The sequence below is a fragment of the Oncorhynchus mykiss genome, chromosome 16 (genome assembly GCF_013265735.2).
Source record: "Oncorhynchus mykiss isolate Arlee chromosome 16, USDA_OmykA_1.1, whole genome shotgun sequence".
Classification (NCBI taxonomy): domain Eukaryota; kingdom Metazoa; phylum Chordata; class Actinopteri; order Salmoniformes; family Salmonidae; genus Oncorhynchus; species Oncorhynchus mykiss.
The window spans coordinates 70,867,280-70,893,460 of NC_048580.1; the positions used below are offsets into that span (position 1 = coordinate 70,867,280).

The following is a 26,181-nucleotide window of genomic DNA, read 5'->3' on the forward strand; positions in this document are numbered from 1 at the left end:
TTCCCGTTAGGTAAACTGTCATGCTCGAGGCACCGGTTCCTAACCACCCACAATCGAGTTTCTAGTTAAAGCCCATGTCGTTGCATGGCTGTTTGTGCAGGTTTGAATAGCTCCAAATCTCCGCCCTACACACGAGCCCTGGTAGCTCGCCGTGATCGTATAGTGGTTAGTACTCTGCGTTGTGGCCGCAGCAACCCCGGTTCGAATCCGGGTCACGGCATTGCGATACACAATGTCACGGCAAAAGGGCTCTCTTTTTGAAGCGTTGATTGATGGTAAACTGACTGGCTGGTTTATTATGTAATTCTGATATTTATCTCTTTTGGGGTTGGCTAACCAGCGAACATTATCACACCAATTAGCAGTGAAAAAAGAATGACAGACAAAACTGTAAGTTAGCTAAATTAGTAACAACAAGTGTGGGGAAACAGCTAGCTAATATGCAGGATATGTACCCATCTTCAGCCCAGATAAAACACACTTGGGAAAGCATGTGGGGACCGTGTGGGTACTCAAAAAAAATATGATCATGCATAAGGAGAAATGGATTGAAAAAGTTTGGTTGATGCAATGCAAAATATACAGTATGGACTGTCAGTCATAGTATGCGTTCAGCTCATTTTCCAGTTTCAAATCAAATCAAGCTTCATTTATACAGCAAATAATAATTTGTTCTTAACTGACTTTCTTAGATATATAAAGGTTAAAGTAAAAGTACTATTTAAGTATTTTTGACCCTATTTGTACTTCACTTTAGTCGTTTTCTATTACGGTTTACTTTTACTCAAGTATGACAATTGTTCACTTTTTTTAAACCTCTGAATATGTTTCATTTATTAAGTCATAAATGTGCATAGACATCCCCTTATAATGTAAGCTGCCCCTTTAAGTATGAAGAAAAAACAAGTTGTTACCCAGCAGCCATTTTTAGTTGAGGGATCACACACACAGTAGCTGCGTCAAAAGTTGTTTTTGAACAACTGGATTGAATATTGTAAGTTATCATTGCATACGTTATATGGCAACATTTCTATAAACGGTATTTTAGACTTGTAGTGTTTTTCTAGACCACAATGGAAGTTAATGTTTCTGAAGTTTGTTTACATTGTTTTGTTTCATGGAGTTTAACGGGAGGCACATTCCTGAGACAAGTCAAATGAGCCTTTAAAAAGCAGTTAGAAATCCTGCCTTAGTGTGAGTAATAATATTGTTTATCATCATTGCCATGCATGAAACTCCTATCATCTTTAAATAAATAACGCAATTTTGTAATGACGTGATTTTAGATTTTCTTTCTTTGGGAATATGGTGTGCCCATGAACGATTGCAACATTGTTTCACAGGACGTGGGAAACCAGCGGTTCTGCTTTTAACTGCGCGCTCGATCCTCTAACAATGCAATAAGGAAATTCGCTCACATAGGCGTCACCTGAAGTCTTAATAACTATTGTGGATGAACCTTACACTTGATTGTTCTCAATACTATTCTTCAATCTAATTTACATTTGCTTTGGCATATCAATTAGCCATACAGTTATATATTATTTATCATCAATTTACTATGTTACCTATTAACCCGTTACAAACACATTATAAACCGTCTGCTACTTTTCAAGTACACTAGTGATAGCGTTATTATTGTGTAGCTTGGATACTCTCAGATGACAAGAGGCCATGAACAAGAGTGTTTTGGTAGGGGGCTAGCCTTGTTAGTTTATGGGGGCTAGGGGTTCGTTTGGGATGGTGTGTAATTCAAATGAATGGCAAATTCTCCACTTCATGAGTTACTCCAATATTTGTCCCATGAAGAGAGGTCTTTCTTGAAAAATAGATTGTATCTCAATGAGACTAACCTGGATAAAGGTTCAATAAAACTAAATTGGAATTTACCCTAATCCTGCATGTTGTCCTAAAACTGCCTTATTGGCCTAATCTACTGTGCAAATCCCTGCTCTGCACTGATCTCCCCTGTGTGCTTCCCTCATAGAGCCAAGATGAATGAGGACGTTTTTGAGGTCCCCGAGGGGACAGAGTATCGTTATCTGGTACAAGAGGAAGGAGAGGAGGAGGTGCAGTATGTGCGTCGCAGACACTACGTCAGCCCATTCCTGGTCCTGTCCAGACGCTGCATCTTCCTCGTCTGCCTGGGGGTGCTATCCCTGCTCACCTTGGCTGGGTACCTGGCCTACGTGGCCCAGACTCTGCCCCCTGGCTCAGCCCAGGTCACTACTGACTGTGGAGAGTTCCAGGGGAGACAGGTGGGTTGATGTCTGCACATTGTTGGTGGAAAGAGTAGAAACAATGTTCAGCTTTACAAAAAAAAACCAAAAAAAAATAAACAATGTTCAGCCATATTAAACATTTTTAACCAATTGTACTGTATGGTTTCTCCCCCATATGCCTACAATGTAAAGAGCATCGAGACCTAATAGAACAGGGATCATCAATTAGATTCAGTCGCAGGCCGTTTATTTTTTTAATTCAGCTGGTGGTCACGGGGCTGGAACATAATTACAAATAATTTGTAAACTGCAAACTGACCGCAAGAAGCCCAAACGGATATAATATTTGACCAAAACTTAATTATTTCAAACCTTGCTTACATTTGTATACGATCACATACACTCAGTGGCCAGTTTATTAGGTACACCACCATGTTCACCCCGTGATGTGATCGTCGGTGCCAGGCGCGCCGGTTCCAGTATTTCAGAAACGGCCGTCCGACTGGGCTTTTCACAAACGACAGTGTCTAGGGTTTTACCGAGAATAGTGCGTCAAACAAAAAAACAGTCAGTGACAGTCCTGTGGGCGACAACAGATAAAACAGTCAGTGACAGTCCTGTGGGCGACAACAGATAAAACAGTCAGTGACAGTCCTGTGGGCGACAACAGATAAAACAGTCAGTGACAGTCCTGTGGGCGACAACAGATAAAACAGTCAGTGGCAGTCCTGTGGGCGACAACAGATAAAACAGTCAGTGACAGTCCTGTGGGCGACAACAGATAAAACAGTCAGTGACAGTCCTGTGGGCGACAACAGATAAAACAGTCAGTGGCAGTCCTGTGGGCGACAACAGATAAAACAGTCAGTGACAGTCCTGTGGGCGACAACAGATAAAACAGTCAGTGACAGTCCTGTGGGCGACAACAGATAAAACAGTCAGTGACAGTCCTGTGGGCGACAACAGATAAAACAGTCAGTGGCAGTCCTGTGGGCGACAACAGATAAAACAGTCAGTGGCAGTCCTGTGGGCGACAATAGATAAAACAGTCAGTGACAGTCCTGTGGGCGACAACAGATAAAACAGTCAGTGGCAGTCCTGTGGGCGACAACAGATAAAACAGTCAGTGACAGTCCTGTGGGCGACAACAGATAAAACAGTCAGTGACAGTCCTGTGGGCGACAACAGATAAAACAGTCAGTGACAGTCCTGTGGGCGACAACAGATAAAACAGTCAGTGACAGTCCTGTGGGCGACAATAGATAAAACAGTCAGTGACAGTCCTGTGGGCGACAACAGATAAAACAGTCAGTGGCAGTCCTGTGGGCGACAACAGATAAAACAGTCAGTGACAGTCCTGTGGGCGACAACAGATAAAACAGTCAGTGACAGTCCTGTGGGCGACAACAGATAAAACAGTCAGTGGCAGTCCTGTGGGCGACAATAGATAAAACAGTCAGTGACAGTCCTGTGGGCGACAACAGATAAAACAGTCAGTGGCAGTCCTGTGGGCGACAACAGATAAAACAGTCAGTGACAGTCCTGTGGGCGACAACAGATAAAACAGTCAGTGACAGTCCTGTGGGCGACAACAGATAAAACAGTCAGTGACAGTCCTGTGGGCGACAACAGATAAAACAGTCAGTGACAGTCCTGTGGGCGACAACAGATAAAACAGTCAGTGACAGTCCTGTGGGCGACAATAGATAAAACAGTCAGTGACAGTCCTGTGGGCGACAACAGATAAAACAGTCAGTGGCAGTCCTGTGGGCGACAACAGATAAAACAGTCAGTGACAGTCCTGTGGGCGACAACAGATAAAACAGTCAGTGACAGTCCTGTGGGCGACAACAGATAAAACAGTCAGTGGCAGTCCTGTGGGCGACAATAGATAAAACAGTCAGTGACAGTCCTGTGGGCGACAACAGATAAAACAGTCAGTGGCAGTCCTGTGGGCGACAACAGATAAAACAGTCAGTGACAGTCCTGTGGGCGACAACAGATAAAACAGTCAGTGACGGTCCTGTGGGCGACAACAGATAAAACAGTCAGTGACAGTCCTGTGGGCGACAACAGATAAAACAGTCAGTGACAGTCCTGTGGGCGACAACAGATAAAACAGTCAGTGGCAGTCCTGTGGGCGACAACAGATAAAACAGTCAGTGACAGTCCTGTGGGCGACAACAGATAAAACAGTCAGTGGCAGTCCTGTGGGCGACAACAGATAAAACAGTCAGTGACAGTCCTGTGGGCGAAAACAGCACGTTGATGAGAGGTCAAAGGAGAACGACAAGATAACAAGCGGGGCCGCAAATAACGGAGCAGAACGGCATCTCGGAAACGCACAATTCGTCAGTTCCTGTCACGGTCGGTTGTGGAAGACAGCCACACTTGTGTTCCACTCCTACCAGCTAAAAACAAGAAGAAGTGTCTCCATGGGGGAGACACTGGACAATGAAGGAATGGAAAAACATTGCCTGGTCCAACGAATCCCGGATTCCTGTTGCGTCATAATGATGGCAGAGTCAGGATTTGGTGTGAGCAGCGTGAGTCCATGGCCCCATCCTGCCTTGGTGTCAACGGTACAGGCGGGTGGCGGTGGTGTATTGATGTGGGGAATGTTTTCCTGGCACATGTTATGTCCCTTGATACCAATTGACGAACAAACATTTCCGACACCTTGTATAACTCACGCCCCGAATAATTCAGGCTGTTCTGGAGGAAAGGGGGGTCTGACCCAATATGGGTGTACCTAATAATCTGTCCACTGAGTGTATATTATGCATGGGAATACTTTGAAACAGATTTCAATCAATTGAAGCTGATTTGCTTATATTTTTTACAGTCTTTTATGTCCAACAATACAATTTGAATAAACAAGATCACCGCCTGTTGGGGAACCCTGTAATAGAAGATGGTAAAGGATTGAGGAGTGGAATGTTTCAGTGACATGTGCCTTGACCATGTGGGCTTATACGGAATTACCTCCAGTGAACACTCATAGTTAATGAGTTAATGAAATACTATTGGTCGTCTTTATCATTGCAGAGAAATGGGGCCTACTCGTTCAAGGGCCTCCCGTACGCTGCTCCCCCCATTGGGGAACGTCGCTGGGCCCCTCCAGCCAAACCCTGGTGTGGGAACGGTGTGGGGGATGCCACCCGCTTCCGCAGCAAGTGTCCCCAGGTGCAGCCGCTCTCAGACACGGGGAAGGTGATTGGCCAGGAGAGCTGCCTCTTCCTGAACGTGTGGACTCCCACCCTGAGCCCCGACGCTGCCCTACCCGTCATGGTCTGGATCCATGGGGGCTACCTTCACATGCTTAGTGGAGGAGAGGAGGGCTACTCGCCCACAGAGGAGCTAGCAGCCCAGACAGGGATGGTCTATGTCAGCTTTAACTACAGGCTCAACGCATTTGGGTTCCTGGCCCTGGAGCTACTGAGGGAGGGCTCCCCCACCAATACCTCTGGTCAGTCTCTAGCAGTTGGCACATTAAAGTTTTTACAGTATTGCCAAACGAGGTCTTGATGTCTCAAGCAGTTTCACACAACATAGATGATGTTGTATTTAAGATATGATAATAGGAAGGTTTTAATCTTTTAACAAACTATTTCTAACACCAACAGAGTGATGAAATATTCATTATGTTAATGTTTGTTCTCTCAGTGGCGTTGTTTAAAATTGTGTATATCTATTTAATGAGCTTTAATGTGATTTGGATAGCTGGAGGTGATATACAGTGCATTCGAAAAGTATTCAGACCCCTGGACTTTTTCTACATTTTGTTACGTTACAGCCTTCTAAAATTGATTACATTTTTTATTTTCCATCAATCTACACACAATACCCCATAATGACAAAGGAAAAACATTATTTATTTTTTTACATTTCTGTGAAATATCACATTTCCATAAGGATTCAGACCCTTTACTCAGTAGTTTTTTTGAAGCGGTTACAGCCTTGAGTCTTCTTGGGTATGACGTTACAAGCTTGGAACACCTGTATTTGGGGAGTTTCTCCCATTCTTCTCTGCAGGTCCTCTCAAGCTCTGTCATGGTGGATGGGGAGCGTCGCTGCGCAGCTATTTTCAGGTCTCTCCAGAGATGTTCAATCAGGCTCTGTTTGGGCCACTCAAGGACATTCAGAGACATTCAGACCCAAAGCCACTCCTGCATTGTCTTGGCTGTGTGCTTAGGTTGATTGTCCTGTTGGAAGGTGAACCTTCACCCCAGTCTGAGGTCCTTAGCTCTCTGGAGCAGGTTTTCATCAAGGATCTCTGTACTTTTCTCCGTTCATCTTTCCCTCGATCCTGACGCTGAAAAACATCCACACAGCATGATGCTGCCACCACAATGCTTCACTGTCGGGATGATATTGACCAGGTGATGAACGGTGTCTGGTTTCCTCCAGACATGACGCTAGGCATTCAGGCCAAAGAGTTCAATCTTGGTTTCATCTTATGGTGTGAGAGTCCTTTTCGGCAAAATCCAAATGAGCTGTCATGTTCCTTTTAATGAGGAGTGACTTCTGTCTGGCCACTCTACCATAAAGGCCTGATTGGTGGAGTGCTGCAGAGATGGTTGTCTTTCTGGATAGTTCTCCCATCTCCATAGAGGAGCTCTGTTAGTGACCATTGGGTTCTTGGTCACCTCCCTGACCATGGCCCTTCTCCCCCGATTGCTCAGTTTGGCCGACGGCCAGCGCTAGGAAGAGCCTTGGTGGTTCCAAACTTCTTCCATTTAAGAATGATGGAGGCCACTGTTCTTGGGGACCATCAATGCTGCAGACATTTTTTGCCACAGGTGGACTCCAATCAAGTTGTAGAAACATCTCAGGGATGATACTAACTCCTAGTTTCCGGCCCGGCCTGCTAACTGGTAGCTTACCTGCCCGGTCTGTAACTGCTAGCCCATGCTAACTGCTTGCTTGCTAACCCGGCCTGCTAACTGCTAGCTTGCCCCGGTCTACTAGCTGCTAGCTTGTTTAGCCCTGGCCTACTAACTGTTAGCTTTTTAGCATCGGCCTGTCTAACTGTCTGAATCGCTATGTCCCCAGCCAGCCAACCACTTACTGGTGTTACGGTGAGTGAATGAGGACCCAAAAGCGAATTAACTTAAACAGAGCTTCTTTAATAACCAAACATAGGTAGGCTCAGATAGACCGGCAGATTCCGACAGGACAAGGTTACAGCAAACATGACGATAGTCTGGTTCAGGCATGAAACACAACAAACAAGAATCCGACAAAGACAGGAGCAGAAACAGAGAGAGATATAGGGACCTAATCAGAGGGAAAAAGGGAACAGGTGGGAAAAGGGGTGGATGAGGTAGTCAGAGGAGACAAGGAACAGCTGGGGGAAAGCGGGGGAGAAAAGGTAACCTAATACGACCAGCAGAGGGAGACAGGGTGAAAGGAAAGGACAGAAAGACACAACATGACAATACATGACAGTACCCCCCCACTCACCGAGCGCCTCCTGGCGCACTCAAGGAGGAAACCTGGCGGCAACGGAGGAAATCCTCGATCAGCGCACGGTCCAGCACGTCCCGAGAGGGAACCCAACTCCTCTCCTCAGGACCGTACCCCTCCCAATCTACGAGGTACTGGTGACCACGGCCCCGAGGACGCATGTCCAAAATCCTGCGGACCCTGTAGATGGGTGCGCCCTCGACAAGGATGGGGGGGGGGGGGGGGGAAGACGAGCGGGGGCGCGAAGAACGGGCTTGATACAGGAGACATGGAAGACCGGGTGGACGCGACGAAGGTATCGCGGAAGAAGAAGTCGAACTGCGACAGGATTAATGACCCGAGAAATACGGAACGGACCAATGAACCGCGGGGTCAACTTGCGAGAAGCCGTCTTAAGGGGAAGGTTCTGAGTGGAGAGCCAAACTCTCTGACCGCGACAATATCTAGGACTCTTAGTTCTACGCTTATTAGCAGCCCTCACAGTCTGCGTCCTATAATGGCAAAGTGCAGACCTGACCCTCTTCCAGGTGCGCTCGCAACGTTGGACAAAAGCCTGAGCGGAGGGGACGCTGGACTCGGCGAACTGAGATGAGAACAGCGGAGGCTGGTACCCGAGGCTACTCTGAAAAGGAGATAGCCCGGTCGCAGACGAAGGAAGCGAGTTGTGGGCGTATTCTGCCCAGGGGAGCTGTTCTGACCAAGACGCAGGGTTGCGAAAAGAAAGACTGCGTAAGATGCGACCAATAGTCTGATTGGCCCGTTCTGCTTGACCGTTAGACTGGGGGTGAAAGCCGGAAGAGAGACTGACGGAAGCCCCAATCAAACGGCAAAACTCCCTCCAAAATTGAGACGTGAATTGCGGACCTCTGTCCGAAACGACGTCTGACGGAAGGCCATGAATTCTGAAAACATTCTCGATGATGATTTGTGCCGTCTCTTTAGCAGAAGGAAGCTTAGCAAAGGGAATGAAATGAGCCGCCTTAGAGAACCTATCGACAACCGTAAGAATAACAGTCTTCCCCGCTGACGAAGGCAGTCCGGTGACAAAATCTAAGGCGATGTGAGACCACGGTCGAGAGGGAATGGGAAGCGGCCTGAGACGGCCGGCAGGAGGAGAGTTACCGGACTTAGTCTGCGCGCAGACCGAACAAGCAGCCACGAAACGACGCGTGTCATGCTCCCGGGTGGGCCACCAAAAACGCTGGCGAATGGAAGCAAGCGTACCCCGAACGCCAGGGTGGCCGGCTAACTTGGCAGAGTGAGCCCACTGAAGAACGGCCAGACGAGTAGGAACGGGAACGAAAAGAAGGTTCCTAGGACAAGCGCGCGGCGACGGAGTGTGAGTGAGCGCTTGCTTTACCTGCCTCTCAATTCCCCAGACAGTCAACCCGACAACACGCCCCTCAGGGAGAATCCCCTCGGGGTCAGTGGAGGCTACTGAAGAACTGAAGAGACGAGATAAAGCATCAGGCTTGGTGTTCTTAGAGCCCGGACGATAAGAAATCACGAACTCGAAACGAGCGAAAAACAGCGCCCAACGCGCCTGACGCGCATTAAGTCGTTTGGCAGAACGGATGTACTCAAGGTTCCTATGGTCAGTCCAAACGACAAAAGGAACGGTCGCCCCCTCCAACCACTGTCGCCATTCGCCTAGGGCTAACCGGATGGCGAGCAGTTTGCGGTTTCCCACATCATAGTTACGTTCCGACGGCGACAGGCGATGAGAAAAATACGCGCATGGGTGGACCTTGTCGTCAGAGAGGGAGCGCTGAGAAAGAATGGCTCCCACGCCCACCTCTGACGCGTCAACCTCGACAACGAACTGTCTAGAGACGTCAGGTGTAACAAGGATAGGAGCGGATGTAAAACGATTCTTGAGGAGATCAAAAGCTCCCTGGGCGGAAACGGACCACTTAAAGCACGTCTTGACAGAAGTAAGGGCTGTGAGAGGAGCTGCCACCTGACCGAAATTACGGATGAAACGACGATAGAAGTTCGCGAAGCCGAGAAAGCGCTGCAGCTCGATGCGTGACTTAGGGGCGGGCCAATCAATGACAGCTTGGACCTTAGCGGGATCCATCTTAATGCCTTCAGCGGAAATAACAGAACCGAGAAATGTGACGGAGGAGGCATGAAAAGTGCACTTCTCAGCCTTCACAAAAAGACAATTCTCTAAAAGGCGCTGGAGGACACGTCGAACGTGCTGAACATGAATCTGGAGTGACGGTGAAAAAATCAGGATATCGTCAAGGTAAACGAAAACAAAGATGTTCAGCATGTCTCTCAGGACATCATTGACTAATGCCTGAAAGACAGCTGGAGCGTTAGCGAGGCCGAAAGGAAGAACCCGGTATTCAAAGTGCCCTAACGGAGTGTTAAACGCCGTCTTCCACTCGTCCCCCTCCCTGATGCGCACGAGATGGTAAGCGTTACGAAGGTCCAACTTAGTGAAAAACCTGGCTCCCTGCAGGATCTCGAAGGCTGAAGACATAAGAGGAAGCGGATAACGATTCTTCACTGTTATGTCATTCAGCCCTCGATAATCTATGCAGGGGCGCAGAGACCCGTCCTTCTTCTTGACAAAAAAAAACCCCGCTCCGGCGGGAGAGGAGGAGGGGACTATGGTACCGGCGTCAAGAGCTACAGACAAATAATCCTCGAGAGCCTTACGTTCGGGAGCCGACAGAGAGTATAGTCTACCCCGGGGGGGAGTGGTTCCCGGAAGGAGATCAATACTACAATCATACGACCGGTGTGGAGGAAGAGAGGTGGCCCTGGACCGACTGAACACCGTGCGCAGATCGTGATATTCCTCCGGCACCCCTGTCAAATCACCAGGCTCCTCCTGTGAAGAAGAGACAGAGGAAACAGGAGGGATAGCAGACATTAAACATTTCACATGACAAGAGACGTTCCAGGAGAGGATAGAATTACTAGACCAATTAATGGAAGGATTATGACAAACTAGCCAGGGATGGCCCAAAACAACAGGTGTAAAAGGTGAACGAAAAATTAAAAAAGAAATGGTTTCGCTATGATTACCAGAAACAGTGAGGGTTAAAGGTAGCGTCTCACGCTGAATCCTGGGGAGAGGACTACCATCCAGGGCGAACAAGGCCGTGGACTCCCTTAACTGTCTGAGAGGAATGTCATGTTCCCGAGCCCAGGTCTCGTCCATAAAACAGCCCTCCGCCCCAGAGTCTATTAAGGCACTGCAGGAAGCTGACGAACCGGTCCAGCGTAGATGGACCGACAAGGTAGTGCAGGATCTTGAAGGAGAGACAGGAGTAGTAGCGCTCACCAGTAGCCCTCCGCTTACTGATGAGCTCTGGCTTTTACTGGACATGAAGTGACAAAATGACCAGCAGAACCGCAATAGAGACAGAGGCGGTTGGTGATTCTCCGTTCCCTCTCCTTAGTCGAGATGCGGATACCTCCCAGCTGCATAGGCTCAGCTCCCGAGCCGGCAGAGGAAGATGGTAGTGATGCGGAGAGGGGGGCAACGGAGAGCGCGAGCTCCTTTCCACGAGCTCGGTGACGAAGATCAACCCGTCGCTCAATGCGAATAGCGAGTTCAATCAAGGAATCCACGCTGGAAGGAACCTCCCGGGAGAGAATCTCATCCTTTACCTCTGCGCGGAGACCCTCCAGAAGACGAGCGAGCAAGGCCGGCTCGTTCCAGCCACTGGAGGCAGCAAGAGTGCGAAACTCAATAGAGTAGTCTGTTATGGATCGATTGCCTTGACATAGGGAAGACAGGGCCCTGGAAGCCTCCTCCCCAAAAACAGATCGATCAAAAACCCGTATCATCTCCTCCTTAAAGTCCTGATACTGGTTAGTACACTCAGCCCTTGCCTCCCAGATTGCCGTGCCCCACTCACGAGCCCGTCCAGTAAGGAGAGATATGACGTAGGTGACACGAACAGTGCTCCTGGCGTAAGTGTTGGGCTGGAGAGAAAACACAATATCACACTGGGTGAGGAACGAGCGGCATTCAGTGGGCTCCCCAGAGTAACACGGCGGGTTATTGATTCTGGGCTCCGGAGATTCGAAAGCCCTGGAAGTGGCCGGTGGATCGAGGCGGAGATGGTGAACCTGTTCTGTGAGGTTGGAGACTTGGGTGGCCAGGGTCTCAACGGCATGTCGAGCAACAGACAATTCCTGCTCGTGTCTGCCTAGCATCGCTCCCTGGATCCCGACGGCTGAGTGGAGAGGATCCGAAGTCGCTGGGTCCATTCTTGGTCGGATTCTTCTGTTACGGTGAGTGAATGAGGACCCAAAAGCGAATTAACTTAAACAGAGCTTCTTTAATAACCAAACATAGGTAGGCTCAGATAGACCGGCAGATTCCGACAGGACAAGGTTACAGCAAACATGACGATAGTCTGGTTCAGGCATGAAACACAACAAACAAGAATCCGACAAAGACAGGAGCAGAAACAGAGAGAGATATAGGGACCTAATCAGAGGGAAAAAGGGAACAGGTGGGAAAAGGGGTGGATGAGGTAGTCAGAGGAGACAAGGAACAGCTGGGGGAAAGCGGGGGAGAAAAGGTAACCTAATACGACCAGCAGAGGGAGACAGGGTGAAAGGAAAGGACAGAAAGACACAACATGACAATACATGACACTGGACCCATATGTTCACTTGGCTATGCATGCCTCTCTCTAATATTGTCCTGTCCTGGTTAGTGATTACTGTCTTATTTCACTGTAGAGCCTCTAGCCCTGCTCAATATGCCTTAACCAACCATGTTGTTCCACCTCCTACATATGTGACGACATCACCTGGTTTAAACATCTCTAGAGACTATATCTCTCTCTTCATTATTCAATGCCTAGGTTTACCTCCAATGTACTCACATCCTACCTCTGTACACTATGCCTTGAATTTATGCTATCGTGCCCAGAAACCTGCTCCTTTTACTCTCTGTTCTGAACGTGCTAGACGGCCAGTTCGTATAGCCTTTAGCTGTACCCTTATCCTACTTCTCCTCTGTTCCTATGGTGATGTGGAGGTGAATCCAGGTCCTGCAGTGCCTAGCTCCACTCCCACCCCACAGGTGCTCTCATTTGTTGACTTCTGTAAACGTAAAAGCCTTGGTTTCATGCATGTTAACATTAGAAGCCTACTCCCTAAGTTTGTTTTACTCACTGCTTTAGCACACTCTGCCAACCCAGATGTCTTAGCCATGTCTGAATCCTGGCTTAGGAAACCCACCAAAAACCTTGAAATTTCCATTCCTAACTATAACGTTTTCCGCCAAGATAGAACTGCCAAAGGGGGCGGTGTTGCAATCTACTGCAGAGATAGCCTGCAGAGTTCTGTATTACTATCTAAGTCTGTACCCAAACAATTTGAGCTTCTACTTCTAAAAATGCACCTTTCCAGAAACAAGTCTCTCACTGTTGCCGCTTGCTATAGACCTCCCTCTGCCCCCAGCAGTGCCCTCGATACCATATGTGAATTGATTGCCCCCCATCTATCTTCTGAGCTTGTGCTACTAGGTGACCTAAACTGGAACATGCTTAACACCCCGGCCATCCTACAAACTAAGCTTGATGCCCTCAATCTCACACAAATTATCAATAAACCTACCAGGTACAACCCTAAATCAGTAAACACGGGCACCCTCATAGATGTCATCCTAACTAACTCGCCCTCCAAATACACCTCTGCTGTTTTCAATCAAGATCTCATCGATCACTGCCTCATTGCCTGCATCCGTAATGAGTCTGCGGTCAAACGACCACCCCTCATCACTGTCAAACGCTCCCTAAACAGGCCTCTCTAATCGACCTGGCCGGGGTATCCTGGAATGACATTGACCTCATCCCGTCAGTAGATGATGCCTGGCTATTCTTTAAAAGTGCCTTCCTCACCATCTTAAATAAGCATGCCCCTCTCAAAAAATGTAGAACTAGGAATAGATATAGTCCTTGGTTCACTCCAGACCTGTCTGCCCTTAACCAGCACAAAAACATCCTGTGCATTAGCATCGAATAGCCCCTGTGATATGCAACTTTTCAGGGAAGTTAGGAACAAATATACACAGGCAGTTAAAAAAGCTAAGGCAGCTTTTTCAAACAGAAATTTGCATCCTGTAGTACTAACTCAAAAAGTTCTGGGACACTGTAACATCCATGGAGAATAAGAGCACATCATCCCAGCTGCCCACTGCTCTGAGGCTAGGAAACACTGTCACCACCGATAAATCCACTATAATTGAGAATTTCAATAAGCATTTCTCTACGGCTGGCCATGCTTTCCACTTGGCTACCCCTACCCCGGTCAACTGCCCGGCTCCCCCTACCCGCCAAAGACCCCACCATTTCTCCTTTACCCAAATCCAGATAGTGTCGTCTGAGATTCCCAAAGATTGGAAAGCTACCGCGGTCATCCCCCTCTTCAAAGGGGGTGACACTCTAGACCCAAACTGCTACAGACCTATATCTATCCTACCCTGTCTTTCTAAGGTCTTCGAAAGCCAAATTATGTGGCAGGGTCTACAGTCAATCACGGATTACAAAAAGAAAACCAGCCCCGTCACGGACCAGGATGTCTTGCTCCCAGGCAGACTAAATAACTTTTTTGCCCGCTTTGAGGACAATACAGTGCCACTGACACGGCCCGCAACCAAAACCTGCGGACTCTCCTTCCCTGCAACCGACGTGAGTAAAACATTTAAACGTGTTAACCCTTGCAAGGCTGCAGGCCCAGACGGCATCCCCAGCCGCGTCCTCAGAGCATGCACAGACCAGCTGGCTGGTGTGTTTACGGACATATTCAATCAATCCTTATCCCAGTCTGCTGTTCACAAATGCTTCATGATTGTGGACTTCAGGAAACAGCAGAGGGAACACCCCCCTATCCACATCGATGGGACAGTAGTGGAGAAGGTAGTAAGTTTTAAGTTCCTCGGCGTACACATCACGGACAAACTGAATTGGTCCACCCACACAGACAGCGTTGTGAAGAAGGCGCAGCAGCGCCTCTTCAACCTCAGGAGGCTGAAGAAATTCGGCTTGTCACCAAAAGCACTCACAAACTTCTACAGATGCACAATCGAGAACATCCTGTCGGGCTGTATCACTGCCTGGTACGGCAACTGCTCCGCCCACAACCGTAAGGCTCTCCACAGGGTAGTGATGTCTGCACAACGCATCACCGGGGGCAAACTACCTGCCCTCCAGGACACCTACACCACCCGATGTCACAGGAAGGCCATAAAGATCATTGAGGACAACAACCACCCGAGCCACTGCCTGTTCACCCCGCTATCATCCAGAAGGCGAAGTCAGTACAGGTGCATCAAAGCTGGGACCGAGAGACTGAAAAACAGCTTCTATCTCAAGGCCATCAGACAGTTAAACAGCCACCACTAACATTGAGTGGCTGCTGCCAACACACTGAATCAACTCCAGCCACTTTAATAATGGGAATTGATGGAAATTGATGGAAAATATATCACTAGCCACTTTAAACAATGCTACTTAATATAATGTTTACATACCCATCATTACTCATCTCATATGTATATGTATATACTGTACCCTATATCATCTACTGCATCTTTATGTAATACAGTGGGGCAAAAAAGTATTTAGTCAGCCACCAATTGTACAAGTTCTCCCACTTAAAAAGATGAGAGAGGCCTGTAATTTTCATCATAGGTACACTTCAACTATGACAGACAAAATGAGAGAAAAATCACATTGTAGGATTTTTAATGAATTTATTTGCAAATTATGGTGGAAAATAAGTATTTGGTCAATAACAAAAGTTTATCTCAATACTTTGTTATATACCCTCTGTTGGCAATGACAGAGGTCAAACATTTTCAGCAAGTCTTCACAAGATTTTCACACACTGTTGCTGGTATTTTGGCCCATTCCTCCATGCAGATCTCCTCTAGAGCAGTGATGTTTTCTATGGGGTTGAGATCTGGAGACTGGCTAGACCACTCCAGGACCTTGAAATGCTTCTTACGAAGCCACTCCTTCGTTGCCCGGGCGGTGTGTTTGGGATCATTGTCAGGCTGAAAGACCCAGCCACGTTTCATCTTCAATGCCCTTGCTGATGGAAGGAGGTTTTCACTCAAAATCTCACGATACATGGCCCCATTCATTCTTTCCTTTACACGGATCAGTCGTCCAGGTCCCTTTGAAGAAAACCAGCCCCAAAGCATGATGTTTCCACCCCCATGCTTCACAGTAGGTATGGTGTTCTTTGGATGCAACATTCTTTGTCCTCCAAACACGACGAGTTGAGTTTTTACCAAAAAGTTATATTTTGGTTTCATCTGACCATATGACATTCTCCCAATCTTCTTCTGGATCATCCCAATGCTCTCTAGCAAACTTCAGACGGTCCTGGACATGTACTGGCTTAAGCAGGGGGACACGTCTGGCACTGCAGGATTTGAGTCCCTGGCGGCATAGTGTGTTACTGATGGTAGGCTTTGTTACTTTGGTCCCACATCTCTGCTGGTCATTCACTAGGTCCCCCCGTGTGGTTCTGGGATTTTTACTCACTGTTCTTGTGATCATTTTGGCCCCACGGGGTGAGATCTTGCGTGGAGCCCTAGATCGAGGGAGATTATCAGTGGTCTTGTATGTCTTCCATTTCCTAATAATTGCTCCCACAGTTGATTTCTTCAAACCAAGCTGCTTACCTATTGCAGATTCAGTCTTCCCAGCCTGGTGCAGGTCTACAATTTTGTTTCTGGTGTCCTTTGACAGCTCTTTGGTCTTGGCCATAGTGGAGTTTGGAGTGTGACTGTTTGAGGTTGTGGACAGGTGTCTTTTATACTGATAACAAGTTCAAACAGGTGCCATTAATACAGGTAACGAGTGGAGGACAGAGGAGCCTCTTAAAGAAGAAGTTACAGGTCTGTGAGAGCCAGAAATCTTGCTTGTTTGTAGGTGACCAAATACTTATTTTCCACCATAATTTGCAAATAAATTAATTAAAAATCCTACAATGTGATTTTCTGGATATTTTTTCTCATTTTGTCTATCATAGTTGAAGTGTACCTATGATGAAAATTACAGGCCTCTCTCATCTTTTTAAGTGGGAGAACTTGCACAATTGGTGGCTGACTAAATAATTTTTTGCCCCACTGTACATGTATCACTAGCCACTTTAAAATAGGCCTCTTTGTTTACATTCCCTACATTACTCATCTCATATGTATATACTGTACTCGATACCATCTACGGCATCTTGCCTATGCCGTTCGGCCATCACTCATTCATATACAGTGCCTTGCGAAAGTATTCGGCCCCCTTGAACTTTGCGACCTTTTGCCACATTTCAGGCTTCAAACATAAAGATATAAAACTGTATTTTTTTGTGAAGAATCAACAACAAGCGGGACACAATCATGAAGTGGAACGACATTTATTGGATATTTCAAACTTTTTTAACAAATCAAAAACTGAAAAATTGGGCGTGCAAAATTATTCAGCCCCTTTACTTTCAGTGCAGCAAACTCTCTCCAGAAGTTCAGTGAGGATCTCTGAATGATCCAATGTTGACCTAAATGACTAATGATGATAAATACAATCCACCTGTGTGTAATCAAGTCTCCGTATAAATGCACCTGCACTGTGATAGTCTCAGAGGTCCGTTAAAAGCGCAGAGAGCATCATGAAGAACAAGGAACACACCAGGCAGGTCCGAGATACTGTTGTGAAGAAGTTTAAAGCCGGATTTGGATACAAAAAGATTTCCCAAGCTTTAAACATCCCAAGGAGCACTGTGCAAGCGATAATATTGAAATGGAAGGAGTATCAGACCACTGCAAATCTACCAAGACCTGGCCGTCCCTCTAAACTTTCAGCTCATACAAGGAGAAGACTGATCAGAGATGCAGCCAAGAGGCCCATGATCACTCTGGATGAACTGCAGAGATCTACAGCTGAGGTGGGAGACTCTGTCCATAGGACAACAATCAGTCGTATATTGCACAAATCTGGCCTTTATGGAAGAGTGGCCAGAAGAAAGCCATTTCTTAAAGATATCCATAAAAAGGGTTGTTTAAAGTTTGCCACAAGCCACCTGGGATACACACCAAACATGTGGAAGAAGGTGCTCTGGTCAGATGAAACCAAAATTGAACTTTTTGGCAACAATGTAAAACGTTATGTTTGGCGTAAAAGCAACACAGCTGAACACACCATCCCCACTGTCAAACATGGTGGTGGCAGCATCATGGTTTGGGCCTGCTTTTCTTCAGCAGGGACAGGGAAGATGGTTAAAATTGATGGGAAGATGGATGGAGCCAAATACAGGACCATTCTGAAAGAAAACCTGATGGAGTCTGCAAAAGACCTGAGACTGGGACGGAGATTTGTCTTCCAACAAGACAATGATCCAAAACATAAAGCAAAATCTACAATGGAATGGTTCAAAAATAAACATATCCAGGTGTTAGAATGGCCAAGTCAAAGTCCAGACCTGAATCCAATCGAGAATCTGTGGAAAGAACTGAAAACTGCTGTTCACAAATGCTCTCCATCCAACCTCACTGAGCTCGAGCTGTTTTGCAAGGAGGAATGGGAAAAAATGTCAGTCTCTCGATGTGCAAAACTGATAGAGACATACCCCAAGCGACTTACAGCTGTAATCGCAGCAAAAGGTGGCGCTACAAAGTATTAACTTAAGAGGGCTGAATAATTTTGCACGCTCAATTTTTCAGTTTGAAATATCCAATAAATGTCGTTCCACTTCATGATTGTGTCCCACTTGTTGTTGATTCTTCACAAAAAAATACAGTTGTATATCTTTATGTTTGAAGCCTGAAATGTGGCAAAAGGTCGCGAAGTTCAAGGGGGCCGAATACTTTCGCAAGGCACTGTATCTGTATGTACATATTCTTTATCCCTTTACACTTGTGTGTATAAGGTAGTAGTTTTGGAATTGTTAGGTTAGATTACTCGTTGGTTATTACTGCATTGTCGGAACTAGAAGCACAAGCATTTTGCTACACTCGCAATAACATCTGCTAACCATGTGTATGTGACAAATACATTTGATTTGATTTGAAAAACAGATTACTGACCATTTCGAATCCCACCATACCTTCTCCGCTATACAATCTGGTTTCAGAGCTGGTCATGGGTGCACCTCAGCCACGCTCAAGGTTCTAAACGACATCATAACCGCCATCGATAAGAGACATTACTGTCCAACCGTATTCATCGACCTGGCCAAGGCTTTCGACTCTGTCAAACACAACATTCTTATTGGCAGACTCGACAGCCTTGGTTTCTCAAATGATTGCCTCGCCTGGTTTACCAACTACTTCTCTGATAGAGTTCAGTGTGTCAAATCGGAGGGACTGTTGTCCGGTCCTCTGACAGTCTCTATGGGTGTACCACAGGGTTCAATTCTCGGGCCGACTCTCTTTTCTGTATACATCAATGATGATGCTCTTGCTGCTAGTGATTCTTTGATCCACCTCTACGCAGACGACACCATTCTGTATACTTTTGGCCCCTCCTTGGACACTGTGTTAACTAATCTCCAGACGAGCTTCAATGCCATACAACTCTCCTTCCGTGGCCTCCAACTGCTCTTAAATGCAAATTAAATTAAATGCATGCTATTCAATCGATCACTGCCCGCACCTGCCCTCCCGTCCAGCATCACTACTCTGGACGGCTCTGACTTAGTATACGTGGACAACTACAAATACCTGGGTGTCTGGTTAGACTGTAAACTCTCCTTCCAGACTCACATTAAGCATCTCCAATCCAAAATTAAATCTAGAATCGGCTTCCTATATTGCAGCACTCATGCTGCCAAACATACCCTCGTAAAACTGACCATCCTTCCGATCCTCGACTTCGGTGATGTCATCTATAAAATAGCCTCCAACACTCTACTCAACAAACTGGATGCAGTCTATCACAGTGCCATCCGTTTTGTCACCAAAGCCCCATACACTACCCACCATTGCGACCTGTACGCTCTTGTTGGTTGGCCCTCGCTTCATACTCGTCGCCAAATCCACTGGCTACAGGTTATCTACAAGTCTCTGCTAGGTAAAGCCCCGCCTTATCTCAGCTCACTGGTCACCATAGCAGCACCCACTCGTAGCACGCGCTCCAGCAGTTATATCTCACTGGTCACCCCCAAAGCCAATTCCTCCTTTGGTCGTCTTTCTTTACAGTTCTCTGCTGCCCATGACTGGAACGAATTGCAAAAATCTCTGAAGCTGGAGACTCACATCTCCCTCACTAGCTTTAAGCACCAGCTGTCAGAGCAGCTCACAGATCACTGCACCTGTACATAGCCCATCTGTAAACAGCCCATCTATCTACCTCATCCCCAAACTGTATTTATTTATTTATCTTGCTCCTTTGCACCCCAGTATCTCTACTTGCACATTCCTCTTCTGCCGATCTACCATTCCAGTGTTTAATTGCTATATTGTAATTACTTCGCCACCATGGCCTATTTATTTCCTTATCTTACCTCATTTGCACTCACTGTACATATACTTTTTGTTTTCTTTTTTTCTACTGTATGTTTTGTTTATTCCTTGTGTAACTCTGTGTTGTTGTATGTGTCAAATTGCTACGCTTCATCTTGGCCAGGTTAATAATAAAAGTTAATATTTTTCTTTCTCATGGACACTACACCATTTATGCTTTACACACACACACACACACACACACACACACACACACACACACACACACACACACACACACACACACACACCACACACACACACACACCACACACACACACACACACACACCACACACACACACACACACACCACACACACACACACACACACACACACACACACACACACACATACAGCTTGATATGGAACGACCCATAAAATTACATAAAGACATTGTTTTCAACTCACATTCACGCACAGTCATCGGCGAGAACAGAAAGATTCCATATCTGAATACCTCCTATTTCCCTTCTGATCTGAAAGGGTTCAGGGTATTGACACCAGGAACCTTTAGGTACACTAGGCTAGATGGAGCTTCTGAAAATAGGAACTAGGACATAGGAAAACGAGGCCACATCAAAGCGGTATTTCGACGTGATTTTAATCTCTAATTGGTTTCCCCCCACCCCCCACCCAGGAAACTATGGCTTCATGGACCAGATAGCTGCTCTGCAGTGGGTCCAGAGGAACATCAAGGTGTTTGGAGGAGACCCCAGTAAAGTCACCATATTTGGTCAAAGCTCAGGTAATAAATACCAGCTATTATAAGCCTCTATGGGCTACGTGAGTGTACTGTCAATGAAGTATGAAAGAACATTTAGTTTTTCTTTTTGTTATAATACAATCATTTTTACCGAACATTGAAAAGGATGAAAACAAAATATGCTACTTTATGTTAGCATGTGCTTGTAGCAGTATAGTTGGCTGAAGGAATGAACACAGCTTCCTTAACTGCTTTAGAATTTTTAACCCTAACCCTCATTGTCTACTCTCTTCCCATCACCCTTCCACACACACACACACACACACACACAACACACAGGTGGGACGTCGGTGTGGACTCTGATGATGTCTCCGCTGGCAAGGGGTCTGTTTCGTGCGGCGGTGGATATGAGCGGCTCCTATGTGTATAACGCATCACTGGAGAAGGCAGAGGATGACAACCTGCTATTCCTGAACAAGACTGGCTGCAATGACCTGGCCTGCCTCCGGAAGCTCTCCACCACACTGATACTACGGGTACAGACAGTACGACAACGTAAACTGTAAAATCTGCCTTAAGGGAGAAACGAGCTTCATGTGGGTCTCTCTTTATCTCTCTCCACTCCGCTCTAGGCCATCCCATGGAAGGAGTACCCGTCGTGGGGGGCAGATGATCTGATGGACCTGCCCACTAAGGACAGCTTTGTGGGGCCCGTAGCAGTGGTGGACAGGCATGTCCTCCCAGCTCCTCCCTTTGAGATGTGGGAGAAAGGAGGAGTCTTCAACGATGTTCCATTCCTCATAGGGACCACTGAGCAGGAGACTGACTTTTTGTAAGTATTATGTGTGGTCTTCAAAAAAAGTATTATCTGCAGAAGAAATACACAATTCACTTTATAATCGTATGTGTGTGTGCGTGCGTGCGTGTGTGTGTGTGTGTGTGTGTGTGTGTGCACTTTAGCCCACCGTATGAGAATATCTCCATGTGGACATGGGGAGACTACGGGTGGTTTGTGACAGGTGAGAATACGGTATCCTCGGGGTCAATATCGATCAATCTGTAAAATGCCTTATTTAGATTAGATTTTTCTCCAAGGAGGAAATTCATCTCCACATTATCAAACATCGTAGACCTGTAAGAAATAATAAAAAAAACACAAAAAAAAAAAACCCAGACATTAACAGATAGACAGACAGAATACTAAGACCGAACATAAAACAGTGATTACATCCACAGTCTATTGAGCTGTTGAGGAAGTTTATGGCTGTGGGAAAGTAGCTCCTGCTAAACTGGGCCTTTTCTCCCTCATCACTTGTGGCCATTGAAACCCAGGGAAACTCAACTCTTTTCTCCATTACCCGCCTCTCTCTCATATTTTCAACCCTGCCGCCCTTTACAGTTTATTCCTGCTACCATATTGCCCTTTTCCCAAAGCCTCTCATCTGTGTCCCACACAGATAAACTGAGCCCCTTCAGAGAGGGTCTTCCTAAGGAGGCGTTGGATCTGTACCCAAGCTCGGCCCTGTGCCCCACTCCTGACCGCTGCCCAGAGAGGGCCTACACCACGATGGTGTCGGACATGAGGGTCACCTGCCCAAACAACGACCTGGCCAAGAGGGCTGCAGGTAGGCTACGCTGACAGCCAGGAGATTCACGTGAGCCAAAGGGTTAGCATTCACTCTATGATAATGGACAGAATTTTTGTTGTTGTTGAATGGTCTCTTTAGAGAGACAGGTAGTTGTTCAGAGAAGACACCAATTAGAATGGGCACTAAAGAGAGACAGGTAGTTGTTCAGAGAAGACACCAATTAGAATGCTTTGGAAATGCCTCCTGTCCACCCTTCACTGATGTAATCACTCATCTGTTAGTGAACAGTAGTGATAGGATAGAGTTTTGAACTGCTTGTGTGTGTGCGTGTGTTTGTTTTGTGTGTTTGTTTTATGTGTGTGTGTGTGTTCCCAGCGGCCCTCCACAGTCCTGTGTATCGGTACGTGGTGACACACACTCCATCTCGTGCCGTCAACTCCTCGGAGGGTCTGTGGTCGTTCCCCAGCCGGTTCTCTTTCCACGGCCTGGACTCTTTCACCTTCTTCGGGGGTCTAGAGAAGCTGTTGGGGGGACCGCTCTCCGCCCAGGACACTGCCTTCCAGAAGCTCCTCACAGAGCACCTCGTCCACTTCGCTAAGGAGGGTGAGAGAGGGGCAGGGGCTGGAACACAAACACCTCTCCTAGATTGGTTGAACTCAGTGTTCATTCAGCTCAGACCATTGGAATTAGACATTTACCACAAACCTTTCCTCATCTCTCTATCCCTCTCCTCCTCTCTTTCTGTTCTCTCTATCCCTCATCTATTTTCCTCATATCTCTATCCCTCTCCTCTCTTTCTGTTCTCTCTATCCCTCATCTCTCTTTCTGTTCTCTCCATCCCTCATCTCTTCTTCTGTTTGTTCCATCCCTCTCTCCTCCTCTATTGCAGGTAAGATGCCGGAGCAGTGGCCAGAGTACCCAGCAGCCACTGCTCTCCTGAACCATACCCTCTCTGTGGTCCATGATTACTCTGCTGAGCGCTGCCAACTGTGGGAGAAGAATGGCTTCTACCCCTACGCCTGGGTCAACTGACCCCTCACCCATAACTCCTACAGCACAGGACGGAATCCTACACCTGGGTCACCTAGGATGTTAGTACTGAATGTGTTCTGTGACTGTGGTGAAATGTAGATTTATTGTGGGAGTTTTGGTGTGTACAGTATTTTGCCTTCAGGTTTGTTCAAGGATAAAGTATCAGATTTAGAGAAAAGGGAAGAATGTGTTGGTATGGAAGAAGAGGATGCTCATTTTTATATTTCTGCTCTGTTTTGTGGTAGAGATGGCTGTGAGAATGTTGAAAGAGGAGACGTTATTGTGATGTGTATTATCATTATTGATACTTTTAGCTACTGTTACTTGCACTAAGATTTTAAATGAAGATGCCTACTCTTGACTTTTTATGGAAATCTGTTGTGTATATGTCGTACATGTATGCAATGAGGAAGCATTTATTATGAAGGGCTTTTATGCTGTAGCCTATGTTATGTGTTTCTCTATTCTTCTCTTTCCACTATGTGTCTCTGTGTGGTGGATATTAAACCAGACAGAAACGGCTAGGAAGCTTTTTCTGCACGCATAGACTGTGTCACCAGCGAATCATCTTCGTTCGACTTGAAAACACACTTGTTTTCTTCCGACTCAAGCCTCATCAATTCAACGTAAAACACTCTTGCCTTTTCTTCAGCATCTCCGACAGCCACCGACTTGATTGGGAACAAGGGATGGTGCGCTTGTTCCTTGTGTGTGAAGAGAGGGATGAAAGCCTGTGGATGACAGAGAGAGCACATGGAAGTGTTTACTTGTGTAATTAGTGTTTAGAGTTGCCTCCAATCAAAAGCTCTCGTGTTCTGTCTTTTCTCCTGTCAAACAGATAGGGAGTTATATCTGTTGCTGTTTTATTGATCATTTCTGCTTTTGTTCCACTATGTGCGCTATGATAGGCAACTTATTTCAACATTAAAATGTTCTTTGTTTTTTTTACTCAGGTAATCTGCTTTAAAATGCCATGACCTAAAATTACAGGTCATTCACATGCACTAATACAAATAATAAAACACACAAAGAATTAAAGATTTCAGTCTTTTTTCAAAATATATATTTCAAATATACAGTATGTTTCATAGCCTAGAATCAAGTCCAAACCCATCTTTATTATCCCAAGGTCAAACTTTGTTTGCAGGCAGGGACAATACAAGAGATATGGGTTAAATGAATGAGACATGTTTGATATAAATACGTGTGGCGGTTTTCTTACCTGCAACATACTTGGCATCTACAGGCGCTGTGGCTTAGTTGGTTAAAGCGCCTGTCTAGTAAACAGGAGATCCTGAGTTCGAATCTCAGCAGAGCCTTTTCAAACATGTCATTGGTGGGAAGGTCAGAGTGGAGACTGTTCTGCTTTTCTCAACCAATGAGTCTTGAGAATTTGGAGTGATGGGAGGAGAAAAGATGTGAGGAGGATGCAATTGAGATATTCCAATTTCACGGAAAAAGGGAACTTTTTCAAAGAATTACAACGTACCAATTACAACGTACCAACTATCAGCTGGTTCTTCAGTTGATTCATTTCGAGTGCTAAATGAAGAGTTCAGCCAGCTTGTACAGGTCTCTGTCAGAGCATGAGTAGGCTTTACAAGCAATCTTTGGTAGCTCGCTGTGATCGTATAGTGTTTAGTACTCTGCGTTGTGGCCGCAGGAACCCCGGTCTGAATCCGGGTCACGGCAAAGAATTGCCATTTCAAAAGGGTTGTATTTTGAATGAGTTGAAACCTCCTGTGTGAGCTAAGAAACTCAATAAGTCTTCCATTTGACAAAGTCCCCATCTCATGGTAGGTTAATTACTTACATTAACTGATTCATCTGCTTTTTCTTAGGTTTTTACCATTTTTAATCTCGAGATCCAACTGAGAAATCTAGTTTCCCCGAAACGACCAAAATGATGAAGAAATCGTGTATGATTCTGAATGTTTACTCATATCTCGCGATATTCCCACTTTGGGTCCCAAACCATAGTTTAAGAATCCATGTCAGAGTATCTTGAGTTTATTCAGTTCGAGACCCAAATGAAAAATGTACTGTCCTCGGATGACCGAAATTAAGAAGAAATAGCTTGTGACTCAAAATGTTTACTGATATCGCGCTGCCCACCTCTCACATACTCAGGCCCACTTTGGGTCCCAAAACATAGCTTAAGAAACCCTGTTGCTAGACAATTGAAGGAGTCCATATCGATTCCAATATTAGTAAATAACATCTGTTTTGTGACGTGATTTTGCAAGACAGAGATATGGGTTAAATGAATGAGACATGTTTGATATAAATACGTGTGGCGGTGTTCTTACCTGGAACATACTTGGCATCTACAGGCGCTGTGGCTTAGTTGGTTAAAGCGCCTGTCTAGTAAACAGGAGATCCTGAGTTCGAATCTCAGCAGAGCCTTTTCAAACATTGGTGGAGAGTGTTCTGCTTTTCTCAACCAATGAGTCTTGAGAATTTGGAGTGATGAGAGGAGAAAAGACGTGAGGAGGATGCAATTGAGATATTCCAATTTCACGGAAAAAGGGAACTTTTTCAAAGAATTACAACGTACCAACTATCTCAAGTTCAGCTGGTTCTTCAGTTGATTCATTTCGAGTGCTAAATGAAGAGTTCAGCCAGCTTGTACAGGTCTCTGTCAGAGCATGAGTAGGCTTTACAAGCAATCTTTGGTAGCTC

General features: G+C 46.1%; 1 protein-coding gene and 1 non-coding gene across 5 annotated transcripts; both read left to right on the forward strand.

Annotated features, from left to right (window-relative positions):
* Positions 1 to 148: 148 nt before the first annotated feature.
* trnah-gug lies at positions 149 to 220 on the forward strand. The gene has a single exon. It is a non-coding gene; the product is annotated as a tRNA-His (tRNA).
* On the forward strand, positions 182 to 24,537 carry si:ch211-71n6.4 (para-nitrobenzyl esterase). 4 transcript variants are annotated; one of them, XM_021567110.2, is made up of 11 exons: positions 908 to 994; positions 1,124 to 1,194; positions 1,988 to 2,258; positions 5,271 to 5,691; positions 20,813 to 20,920; positions 21,218 to 21,414; positions 21,511 to 21,710; positions 21,839 to 21,897; positions 22,336 to 22,503; positions 22,843 to 23,070; positions 23,357 to 23,499. In XM_021567110.2, the coding sequence occupies exons 3-11, from the start codon at positions 1,995 to 1,997 to the stop codon at positions 23,497 to 23,499; spliced, it is 1,788 nt and encodes a 595-aa protein (XP_021422785.1). In that variant the 5' UTR covers positions 908 to 994; positions 1,124 to 1,194; positions 1,988 to 1,994. The 4 variants fall into 4 exon arrangements, with proteins under 4 accessions (XP_021422786.1, XP_021422784.1, XP_021422785.1 ...); XM_021567111.2 differs by lacking the exons at positions 908 to 994; positions 1,124 to 1,194 and adding an exon at positions 182 to 275; XM_021567109.2 differs by lacking the exon at positions 1,124 to 1,194 and having other exon boundaries at positions 865 to 994.
* The last annotated feature ends 1,644 nt before the right edge of the window (positions 24,538 to 26,181 follow it).